This window comes from Bidens hawaiensis, unplaced genomic scaffold, assembly GCF_021521415.1.
Source record: "Bidens hawaiensis isolate Kalapana, Puna unplaced genomic scaffold, B.hawaiensis_p1.1 tig00036769_1, whole genome shotgun sequence".
Classification (NCBI taxonomy): domain Eukaryota; kingdom Viridiplantae; phylum Streptophyta; class Magnoliopsida; order Asterales; family Asteraceae; genus Bidens; species Bidens hawaiensis.
In genome coordinates this window covers 104,881-117,183 of record NW_027496421.1, presented here as the reverse complement: position 1 = coordinate 117,183, position 12,303 = coordinate 104,881, and the positions used below count along the sequence as shown (strand labels likewise).

General features: G+C 33.1%; 1 protein-coding gene across 1 annotated transcript; it reads left to right on the top strand.

The window, feature by feature from the left end:
• The first annotated feature begins 5,276 nt into the window (after positions 1-5,276).
• LOC143588798 (uncharacterized) lies at positions 5,277-10,353 on the top strand. Its single transcript, XM_077069713.1, has 15 exons — positions 5,277-5,383; positions 6,704-6,798; positions 6,911-7,024; positions 7,102-7,206; positions 7,334-7,405; positions 7,758-7,870; positions 7,957-8,091; positions 8,185-8,253; positions 8,378-8,468; positions 9,109-9,180; positions 9,345-9,445; positions 9,519-9,636; positions 9,743-9,802; positions 9,901-10,011; positions 10,102-10,353. The coding sequence occupies exons 1-15, from the start codon at positions 5,287-5,289 to the stop codon at positions 10,207-10,209; spliced, it is 1,461 nt and encodes a 486-aa protein (XP_076925828.1). The 5' UTR covers positions 5,277-5,286; the 3' UTR covers positions 10,210-10,353.
• Positions 10,354-12,303: the final 1,950 nt, after the last annotated feature.

Sequence of the window (12,303 nt, the reverse complement as noted above, 5' to 3'; positions counted from 1 at the left end):
AGAATGTTTAATGTGTCGACAGTCCTACATATAGAAAAGGTATGCCGATCAATGAGAGAGGGGAAAGGAAAATGAGGGAAAGAAAAGAACAGTTGTATTATCGAGTTTTAAGTTAAAAAAGAAAAGGAAATCATAAAATGAGTGTTACCGGGTTTCATTAAAAAAAAAAAGAAAATGAAGGGTAATTTAAAAGTGATATAGGTATCACAAAACTCGTATGAATGTAAGTTAAAGGGTGTGTGAATAATCAAAAGCCGTAAATAAACCAAAAACAGACCGTATGATTTCTCGGGGGAACGTTATAGCCAAACTCTGAAGCTAATGTCGACTCAGTCAAGACATCATAGTTTAACCAGAGTGAGACAACTTGAGTCTAGGTGTGCAAACGAGCCAAGCCGAGCTACAGTTCGACTAGGCTCGAGCTCGGCTCGTTTAACTTACACAGAGCTTGAGTCGGCTCATGAGTAGATTTTCAAGCTCATGCTCGACTCGTTTACTATTTATTAATTATTTTTTATATAGTTATAGCTATTTTTATACTTTTTTCTATTATAATTTTATGTATAAAATAATATATATTACTTAGTAATTTTATTTATAATTTCATAACATTATATTGTAACATTTCGGGTTTTTCCGTACTCATATTTGTATTCGTTTATCGGGTTACGAACCTTATTCGGATCTTTTTCATTAATAAAGTTATGCTATTATTATTGAAATAATTATTTGTATCTGAGTTTATAATTCCTTAACTTTCATTTGTGCCAAATAGCTATTAGAAACTCTTAAAATCATTTAAAATGGCTTAAAAATGCGTTTTTGGAACTATAGGAACTAAAACTGTCAAAAGTTGAAAGTCTGGAGAAGCTGCACCTTCACGCGGCGTGAAGATGTCAGCCTTGCAACTTAGCGCGCGCGAAGATGTCATCAGATCAGCCATTTTCGTTTCAGATATTCGTTTAATGCTAAATCTTTTCATAAATCAACCATAAATCACGAAAATTGAGCCACAAGTTATTGTATTTAGCGTGTAATGATGTCTAGGTTCATAATCAGTAATTTGGTTAATATATTGATGAATATATGACCCGATTTCGTTCTTAATTATGTGATTCGTTACCAAAATCGACTCGTTTCTTGTCCAACGAGTTGGTTTAACATCTATATAAACTCTCCAAACCTTAAAGTTTACTGCACCTAAGTATTCCCAATCGTCACCTACTCTTAACCGACGTTTTCTTGCTCGTTCATGTCACACCCCGACCAAAGGCGGCGGAACATGCCGAGGTGTAACGATTGTCCATAAGCACATGACACTAATTAAAGTGACAGTATTTAATAAACTCATTTCATTTCACAACATCGAAAATGTCACATAACAATTATCCATAAAATAACCATAAACAAGATATCACAAAATATGGCAAATTGATATTGTTCATTTTTACTAATATCCTAAGGTCTTTGATTTCGTTTTCTTCACAATCATAAATCAACCAATATGCAAACCTGCAACATTTCATAAAATAAAGTTTGTCAACACAAAGGTCGGTGAGCAATTCATAAGTTTAATCATATTAGTATATAATAAAGATAGCCACAAAACTTGCATATGAAACGATAAATAAAAGTGGTGATTTGGATAAATAGATATCGCTAAACACATTAGCGACACCTAGCTATAAGGGGATGCCAAATAGTCTAGGATTTTATAGTTATCGTTAATTGGATTACGTTAACGACACCTTGCTATAAGGGGATGCCAAATAGTCTAGGATTTTATAGTTCCACCAACCAAAAGCGATAAACACATAGGCATATAAGCATAGAACACCAAATCGAGCAATTATTTAGGTAAAGTATACAACTACGTTTGTGGTTTAAGATTCAAATATAAAGCATTTTGTTGAATAAGTATGAAATGTCACCCCCAAAATAAAAGATGGAAAATGGGGTATGAAGTAATCACCTTCAAGTATTTAAATATGATAATTTGGAGATTTGTCGGAACGACGAGTTTAACGCACAATGCCTAAAAAGAAAAAAAGTCTTGAATTTATAAAGGTTGTCTTGAAGGTCTTTAAACAAAATAAATGTTGATAAATGTAAATAGTTAAAGTTCAAGGTTTAAAATGTGACTATTTAAGAATTTATAATAATAACCCTTTAAAAATGTAAGTTTGCTCGAAACCGGGTTAAAGTATCTAACCTTAATATTTACTCAACCTATGTTAAGTAATAAGGTGGGTAAATGCAATAATGCAAATCTCTTTGGAATAAAGATACTAAAACGAGTTTTTTTTATCGAGTGTTCGGGTTGTCGGTTCGGGTCTTGATAATTGGTCAAACCCAAAGTCAACTTTCCAAAATATTGAATGTTATGAGATAACTCAATAAAATTTAATAAGACTTAACCAAGCATGTAGTTCCATTGTTTTAGAACTAACAACGCACGTTAAGCGAGTGTTCAGTTTTGTCGGTCCAAACTTTGTTATGAGATCAAGTTGGATCCAACATTTCAAAGTACTTAAGAAAATATTTAAAAATCAATTTGTAACTATTTTTAAAGAAATATACAAGTCTTGATGGCTAAAAAAAAAACACACTTGTGTGTCTTAAGCGAGCAAGAATCGGTTTGGTTCGGTTTCCATCTCACAACAAGTTCATAGATGGTTTCCACATGTCCAAACACTAAAGAATTTGTATAATAATGTACAAATAAAAAAATACCAAAAGTTAACAATAAAGTCTTTAAACAAAAGTTCGGTTTTCGGTTCGGATCGTGTTTCGGGTTAAGACCGAGGTAAGATTCTACAAACCCATAACCATAGAATTTGTAAAAATGATTTTAGAAACTTAGATCTAACACTAAGTATGTTTAAACAAACAAAATTAGTAACAAAGTTCGGTTTACGGTTTAGAGCTATTTACGGTTAAACCGAAGCATAGACTTTTAAAAACCCATAACCATAGAACTTGTAAACATGACCAACAAACTAAAATAAGCAAGATTAATATGTATGAACAAATTATATAGATGTATATATATAAAGGACACGAAGTCCTCCATGAAGCCTTGTCTTATGGGGTCCGAAACCTCACCGACCGGAATCGGAGAAGTAACTACCAAAGGTAAACAAAGGGTGTATATTATATGTATGTTGCACAACCATAAACAAGTATTAATAATGCTACATAAACTAATTAAGATGAAAGACCAAAATCCTTCAAGAACACTTAAGAAGATAACCTTGAATCTTTGATGTTTGAGAGAGTTTTTTTTTTTTGGAGTTGTAGCAAGGGAAAATGAAGAGGAAATGTGGTGTATGTATAGGGTAATGTTGGTGGTCAAATATGGGTGTGAGACACAAGAGTTTTCATGCAAAAGGATCAAGACAAAAACACAAAACAACAAAAAATAAATAAATAAAAATACAAATAAAAATATGATGTTTTTAAGACCCAACAAGTGTGAAACAATATTGTAACATAAATCCATCATTTTGATTATAACATAAGCTTCGGTTTACAAATCGGGTCGGTTTACATAATAAACAAATACAAAAACGAATACAAACAAGACCCGAAATTGACAAATGTCACAGTTCACTTGAAGACTAAGAGCTGCAGTTTGACTTCGACATTCGTTAAACCTTTGACCTCGATTTCTCGCTAAAACAAACACCATCCGGGTAAGTTGTTAACTGATCCAACGTTCATTAATACTCACCTGTTGATCCCTTAATCAATTTTTGAGATCGAGGAGTATCGACAGATCAATTAGAGCCCGTTTAAGGGCAAAATAGTCAATAACTTTGACCATCCGTTTTCTATACTTCTGGTCGGATTCAACGTTCGGTCCAGAAGACTTTTATTATTGTAATGAAATTTTAAGGCTGCTGACCAAAACCCGACTTCTGACTCGCTGTTTGGATTCTGGTCAGTACCAGCTCGCTTAAATCTTAAATATAACATAACTTGTGTTCTAAACGTCCGTTTGGATTGATTCCAGCGGCCACTAGTTCGTTTTCACTTGTATTATCATATCTCAAAGATTCAAATTATGATTATTCATATCGTTTGACGTGTAGTGGACAACTCGCTTATTCGTTAGCTCGTTTAATCGCATTTATTAATCGCTTGTCATTAATCTAAGGTGAGTTTTATCATTCCCCTCTTTTACTCAGGTTTCTAAAACGTTTTGGGGACATATGCGTATATCATATCATATTATATATATATATATATATATATATATATATATATATATATATATATCAAACAATAGCAAACGTGTAATTGTGTGTGATTAATCAAATATACTTGTTATGTGCTTACTTGTTTATGTGCGCATTCGTGCTCGGAGAGGTCCCGCATATCCCCTTGTATTGGGTTCTCATATTATTGACCAACTCCCGATTCGCTTGGCAACGGTCTTATTATTATTTGCTCATGGTTGATTTACCGGCGCCCGATTCGCTTGTCAATGGTTTAATCGACAACAACTTATTTACTATATTAACATTATTTTATTGCAAAACTGGTGATAAACTCATTCAACATGTGTTGTTGACAAACTCTGTTTTCTACGCATATGCATGTTGCTATTGAATTGAAGTATGGACACTTAGAAAGACCTTAGGGTTTAAATGAAGACCAACATGAATTTAAATTTGTTATATATATTTATTTGAATTATTTTGTTATATTTGAATACTGTGTGTACATTTGAAATAAAATAATTAAATAGATATTGTCACATTTATATTATGATAGTATCTTCGAGCTCTAAGCAATCGAATCACGCCCCGACATTTCCATCTTAGGTTGGGGGTGTGACATACATATATTAATTAATAATTATTAAATATATATTTTAAAAATATATACATGACATGCTTGTTTAGGCTTGTGGGCCTGTCTGAGCTCGATAAATGAAATTCGAGCTCGGGCTCAGTTAAGCTCGGCTTGATCAAACTTTTTAACGAGTCAAACGTTTGCACCCCTAAACATGACTCTCTAATTTAAGGAGTGTTAAAACACGAGAAACTAAAAAAATGTAAATAAATGACAGAGTTTGTGAGTATTTATTTGACTCCGTCCGACTAATTTCAACTTCTCCGTTACTACCCATTTGCAATCAATCAGCAAAACAACCAAACCAAACACTTATTTTGTCTGTCTGTCTGTCGGTCTCATCATTCTCATAGATAAACCTTGAAAGAAGGACAAGAACTCGAGGTTCCGTTAAATTTATATCTCAATCGGCTTAGGTTTACGAAAATGGGGAGCGGTAGCAAGGAAGTGATTCGATTGGAGCGTGAAGCCGTCATTCCGATTTTGAAGCCCAGACTCGTCATGACTCTGGCCAATCTTATCGGTAATTATGTATTTTTTTTTATTTATTTTCTATTACTTGTTTAGATTGACTGTTAGGGCTATTGAGCACTAGTTAATTAATTATATGTTGGAGAGATGAATGATTTAATGACATAGGTTACTTTTAATTGTGCTAATCTTGGGGAAACATGAGAGACGGTGGTTGTGCGGATTAGTGGTAACTAATATTGAGACTGCAAACGCAATAAAACTATAAAGGTTTGTTGGTAGAGTTTGATAGTCCAAATGCGACTTCTTTTGCTTCGTTAAAAAACCATATTTTATACCTAGTTAAGCTTTGATTATGGTGTTTTCATGAAAACATTTCACTTTGATCCAACGAAATTAGAGGTAAAAAGGGATATTTCCAATGAATTACACATATTTGATAGAACTTCTTCATCGTTATAAGATCTTTGCAGTGAATTGTACATATATGATACACTCACGCTTGCTGGGAGAGAAGTAGTTAAGTGAAGGGACGAAATGGCCGGACGGTGGCACTAGAGGCACGTTGGTGGATCCTACGTATTCGTTTTTTAAGAAGAAACAAATGCTTGGGTTAGGTGCCTCCACTCTCCGACGCTGTCGTACAACCATTTTGTCCCTTCACTTATTTTCTTGTGTCACATCACAACAAGTGTGAGTGTATCATTTCTATGGGAGTCATTGTAAAGATTTGATAATGTTGAAGGATTTTTATTAGATTTGTTTGGTTCATTGGAATGATCTTTTTTTTTGGCTATAATTTCATTGTATCTAATTGAAATGTGCTCATAGAAGCACCATAACCAAAGATTGACTAGGTATAAAAGAGGGTTGTTTGATGAAGATGAAGAAGTTGGGTTTGGATTATCAGACTGTATCAATCGACTTTTTGTGTTTATTATGTGTTTGCCTTATGTCTATTCCATTCATTAAGCCAAGATTGACAGTCAAAGCATAAATGTCTAAAATATCACACATAGAAAGTGACAGCCAAATTGATTTCATCCCAAATTCTTTGGCACCTCTCTATGAAACAATATACTGGAAAAGATAGATGGGATTCGAAATCATCTGAATTTTTTGATAAAAATAATTCGTTAGGGTTGCATTAATAAATGCAATAATATAATGATATCAACTCCAAACCAAAGACATTACACTATAATTAAGTGCATGCCCATGTTTGATGGCTCACTAAAGAGTTTCATATGTGTTTTGCACAACTTGATTTGATGATAGGGATGAAGACTACCTGTTTGTGTGTGTGTGTAATGAAATGTTTTAACCTTTCAATTTGATTTTCCAAGCTTTTGAATAAGATTTAGTATTGCAGAACACAGTTCTGACCGAGCAGAATTCCTGAAGCTTTGCAAGAGAGTTGAGTACACAATTCGAGCATGGTACCTTCTTCAGTTTGAAGATCTCATGGTATTTAATAATCTACTGTATATATAACTTATTATGCTATAAAACAATTCTTGTTTTTTAAATTTTTTTGACATATGAAAGTGTTGTTAATTATGTGATTCTCTTATTGCAGCAACTGTATTCACTCTTTGATCCTGTTCACGGGGCTCAGAAATTGGAGCAGCAAAACCTATCAGAACAAGAAATTGATGTTCTTGAACAAAATTTTCTTTCATATTTGTTTAAGGTACCATGCTTGAAATACTCAAATTAGCTAATATTCAAAATGTTTTTATCTTCTAATTTACAATTTAATGGCTGTAGGTGATGGATAAAAGTAATTTTAAGATCTGTTCCAATGAGGAGATTGATGTTGCACATTCAGGGCAGTATCTTTTAAATCTTCCTATCACAGTCGATGAATCAAAGGTTTTCTGCAGTGATACATATTACATACCTTTATACTTAGGTGCTATGATCATTGTCTTCATGTTTAGTACTTTAGTTGGCGACTAATATTTCTTTTTTCTTTGGTTTTTCTCTCTTTTGAATGCAGATTGATAAGAATCTTTTGAAGCGGTACTTTGAAGAACATCATCATGATAACCTTCCTGACTTTGCTGATAAGGTATTGCCATAAATCTAGTTTAGAGGTGGGAGTTTTGACTTTTTTTCAGAAAAAAAAATGGTCTATTTGGTGTGCTTCATTTTAAAGGTGTCAAACCAAGTAGTTAGCCGAAAGGGGGAATGGCCAATTAGGGGTCAAACAGGATCGTTTTTATTCAAAGATTTAGATCGTTTATAATAATCTTGCTTTTACAAGCATAATTAAAGCATTAGTTGTTTTTTTAACTAAAAAAGAAGAAAAAGAATGCTTGCAAGTCCAACCATCGGGACCATCTTGTTTTGTTTTGATGCTTCATGCTATGCACATAGTGATACAAAAAATATTTTCCTTATTATCTACTTGTTTTTGATAGTACATAATCTTCCGACGAGGCATTGGAATTGACAAAACGACTGACTATTTTATCATGGAGAAGGTGGACATGATAATTGCACGTCTTTGGGCATGGATTATGAGAGTAACAAGGCAAGCTTATTTACTAGTTTTGCTAATTAAGTTAATAATGTTTACTAGAGAGTTTGTTGATGCTTAATTTTTTATTCTAATTGCAGGCTAGGAAAGATTTTTTCTAGAAAATCCAGTGTGCGAATTAAAAATGACCCAAAGAAAGATGATGAAGTTACAAATGAAGAATTTCCGGATGATTTATACGTTGAGCGGGTCCGGATTGAGAACATGCAGATCAGGTTTGAGCTAATTCAAGATTATATTTTTGATTTATATGTATTATATATGTGTTTTTGTAATTTCTTACCATGGGCCTATTACCATTCAACCAGTTTAAGGAATTTGGCAAGTAAGATTACAATCCAAGAACCTACATTTGATAGGATAATTGTCGTGTACAGGTATGGATTATTTTTTATTGGACGTATTTGTCAAATTTTTGAATTTGGATTTATTGGTGAAAGAGTTGTAATTTTGTATATCTACAAAAATGATGTTAAGCGTGGTGTAATGACTGGTATGCAGGCGGGCAAGCACCAAAAAGGAAGAAAAAGATCGGGGAATCCACGTGAAGCATTTTAAAAACATTCCAATGGCAGATATGGAGTTAGTCCTTGTGAGATTTCTTTTTATCTGTGTTTGTAGTTCGTATTTTTTCTAGGTAACAATTTAGATCCATATCAAATGAGCGAAGACAAATAAAAAATAGTTGAAAGGGGTCAAATGGTCGAAAGTAAACCGAAGTATTGAAATGGTAATTATTTTGTTTGTGTCGATAAAAGCAACATGAGTATGGCCATTGTGCTTATAAGATTCTATATATTAATAAAGCAAAAGGAAAACTACCAATTATATTGTAACACATGGAAAAATAGAAAATAGAAAAAAAGATCACCACCTGACAATTTTCTTGGTTTTTAGATAATAGGTTGCTATTGTTTATATGAATATAAAGATAAATATATTACGATTTCAGTGAATTTTCATAGCTGGTTGCTAGAATAAAGAATGACCTCATGTTTGTTGCCAATCTATTGCAATTAGCCCTATTATAATGCATATCACCTCCTTAATCACTTTATGCAAAAAAGTTAGGTTAATATTGTAATAATAGTTCTTATATTTGTTTATTAAATAAAAAAAACCCTATTTTCATTTTTTCTACTTGTACAAAAATTTACTGATCCTGTTATCTTTTCTTGTAATTTTATCTTGCCAGTTGGATATTTTATTGAATTTGTATTTCGTATTGACAGCCAGAGAAGAAAAATCCTAGTTTAACCCCAATGGACTGGATGAAATTTGTTGTTTCTGCTGTAGTTGGGCTGGTTAGTTTTCATAATTCTTGCTGTTTTATACTACACACATGAAGTACAATCCTCACACAGCTATGGTACAAGCCACCATAGATTGCACTTATGTGTATAAAGTAATTATTTACGTATACAAGTAACTTTCTTAAAATTCAGCAATTAACATCTCATTTCTCCAGGTAGCTGTCATAGGTTCGGTTGAGACTCCTCAAGCTGACTTTTGGGTCATGTTTGCTGTTCTCTCCGCGGTTATTGGTTATTGTGCGAAGATATACTTCACGTGAGTTTTAATTTTCTTATAATGTGGCTAATATTAAAAATGTGCATTTATTGGTATTTTATGATTGTTGTAGGTTTCAGGCAAATATGGTTGCATATCAGAACCTAATTACACAATCTATGTATGACAAACAACTGGATAGTGGAAAAGGCACTCTTCTTCATTTGTGTGATGATGTCATTCAACAAGAAGCAAGTGTTCTACACATTTTTCGTTTATTACTTTATTTCTTTTTGGTTTATTAGAAAGTGTATATCTTCTAGAATATGTGATGGTAAATACCTTGATCATTTGCAGGTTAAAGAGGTGATAATATCTTTCTTTATATTGATGGAGCAAGGCAAAGCGACTTTAGAGGTACACATAAATATTAATCTGCACATTGTTGTATATTATATACATTTTTTTTTGGTTGTATACATGTATTGAGTTGCAATTTTTGTAATTCTTTTTAGGATCTTGATTTTCAATGTGAGGAGTTGATTAAAGAGGAGTTCGGTGCAAGTTGCAACTTTGATGTGGATGACGCGATCCACAAGTTAGAAAAGATGGGCATTATTGCTAGGGTGAGACTGCATAAGCTTTTAAATTTTTTTTTTTTCACTTTCATGCAAATAGTTTGATGTTTGAATTTATTATTCGTTATTCAATTATAGGATTCAATCGGAAGGTATTACTGTGTCGGTTTGAAGCGTGCAAACGAGATCATTGGCCCCACAACAGAGGAGCTTGTACTCAAGGCTAATCAGGAGCATGGCGGTTGATGATGTTAAAACCTACAGGGAAAATGCGGTGTGCTATTTGTTTTTAAAAAGCATTTTAATTTGTACCAACTGTATGTAATATTTGTTGCTGCATTCCTGTTATTGTTTGATTGCCGGAACAGTTTTAAGATTGTGATTGAGTTTTCTCCCGGCTCCTTTGCCAGCGGTGGTGGTGGCTGGTTTTAAACCAATGTAGATTCATATGCACAATCAACAATGATGACCTTAATAAAGCTGTAAAATAAAAGAAAATTAGTAACTTTATTTTTATGCAAATTACTTGTTAGTTTATGTATGAAATAGGATGATGATAATTAATCAGAATTTTGAGTACATTTTGAAGAGTTTTTTACGGGTTGAAATGAGTAGAGCTTGTCTAAGCTTGAGCCAGCTTGTTGATAATTTTTTAAACTTGGGTTCAACTTGTTTATTATTTGTATATATATTTCATTATATTTAGGAATATTGGTTTTAAATAATCCTAATTATGCCGTATTGGTAAATAGCAGTCCTAACTTAATGCTTGCTTGGTGACGGTCCCAACTAAAATGGTATTTGTTTATAACGGACCCGCGACTAACGGATGTGAACTCTGTTAGTCTGTTGTTTACGTGACATGCCTACTTGTCAAAAACTTCATTATGTGGCATAAAGTGGGTCCCAATCCTCACCCTTCTTCTCCCATACCCCCATTGTTATTGACTTCATCTCAAACCAAAGAGAGTCCTTCAATGGCATCAATCTCGTTGTGATACCATGGCAAGCACAATCCCGGAGCAACGACAAGCACCGTCAATCCCCAAATACCAACCTCTCAACGCCATTCCCATCTTTAATCAACAATATCACCGCCGAACCCTAAATCCAACCACCATGCAACCGTCACTCGTGGTCGTCGGAACCCTAAATCCAATAACCACACCGCCGCCACTCGTGATCTGAACATGTCACACCCCGACCAATGAAGGCGGAAACGTTGAGGCGCGACATGATTGCTCATTGCACAACGACACTATAAGGTAACAATATTTAAACAACTCATTTAAATTCATATCATCATAAATAACACAACAATTGTTCATACAAAATGCCAAATAGATAGATAAACAAATAACTTGTTCTTTCATTTTCTAATATCCTAAAGCCAAGATGATAAGTTTCTTCAAGTAATCCAATCAAGCTAACATCAAACCTGTAACATTGCATAAAATAGAGTTTGTCAACACAAAGGTTGGTGAACAATTTTCATAGTTTTGGACAATAAGTATATAGTATGAAATCCACAACTAGTATATGAAAGCAATAAATAATAGCAACAATTTAGATAATAAAATCGTCAATAAGAATACATTGACGAACCGTCAATAAAAATACATTAACGACAATAATGAAATCGTCAATAAAAATACATTGACGACACCTTTCTATATGGGGATACCATATATACTCGGAATTAACGTATGATCATACTTTGATGAGGCTACCCGCCTTAGCATTCAAGAATTTGCACATATAATCATATAAAGCATATAACACCAAATCAAACATTTATTTAAGTAAACATATACAATAAGTGTTGTGGTTTAAGACTCAAGTATAAATCATTTGAATTTGAATAAGTATGCAATGCCACCCCCAAAACGAAAGATGGAAAATGGGGGATGAAAAAAAAAATACTCACTTTAACAAGTAACTTGAAAGATAGTGTCGTGAATAATCGGAGAGATCGGTTTAACGAGCAAGACCTATATCAAACGGGTTTTGTGTTAGTAGGTAGTCTTGGAAGGGTTTAAAATAAAATACATGAAAAATAAAGTAAATAAATAAAGTTTAGGATTTAAAATGTAAATATTTGAGAAATTAAAGAAACGAGTTTTGTAAAATAAGTTTACTCGAAACCGGGTCTCGGTATTCTATTCATTAGTTTTTTTTTTTACTCAACCTATGTTAAGTAATAATGTGGGTTAAAATGCAATATTGCAAAACCCTTGGTTATAAGAATACCAAAATGAGGTTTAAACGAGTGTTCAGGTTTGTCTGCTCGAGACTTGATAATTGACCAAGCTCAAAGTTAACTTCCCAAAATAATAAATT

Coding starts and splice junctions, on each gene's coding strand:
- LOC143588798 (XM_077069713.1), top strand. CDS start 5,287: ATGGGGAGCGGTAGCAAGGAAGTGATTCGATTGGAGCGTGAAGCCGTC. Junction 7,406..7,757: donor TTCCTGACTTTGCTGATAAG/GTATTGCCATAA, acceptor TGTTTTTGATAG/TACATAATCTTCCGACGAGG. Junction 8,092..8,184: donor ATTGAGAACATGCAGATCAG/GTTTGAGCTAAT, acceptor CCATTCAACCAG/TTTAAGGAATTTGGCAAGTA.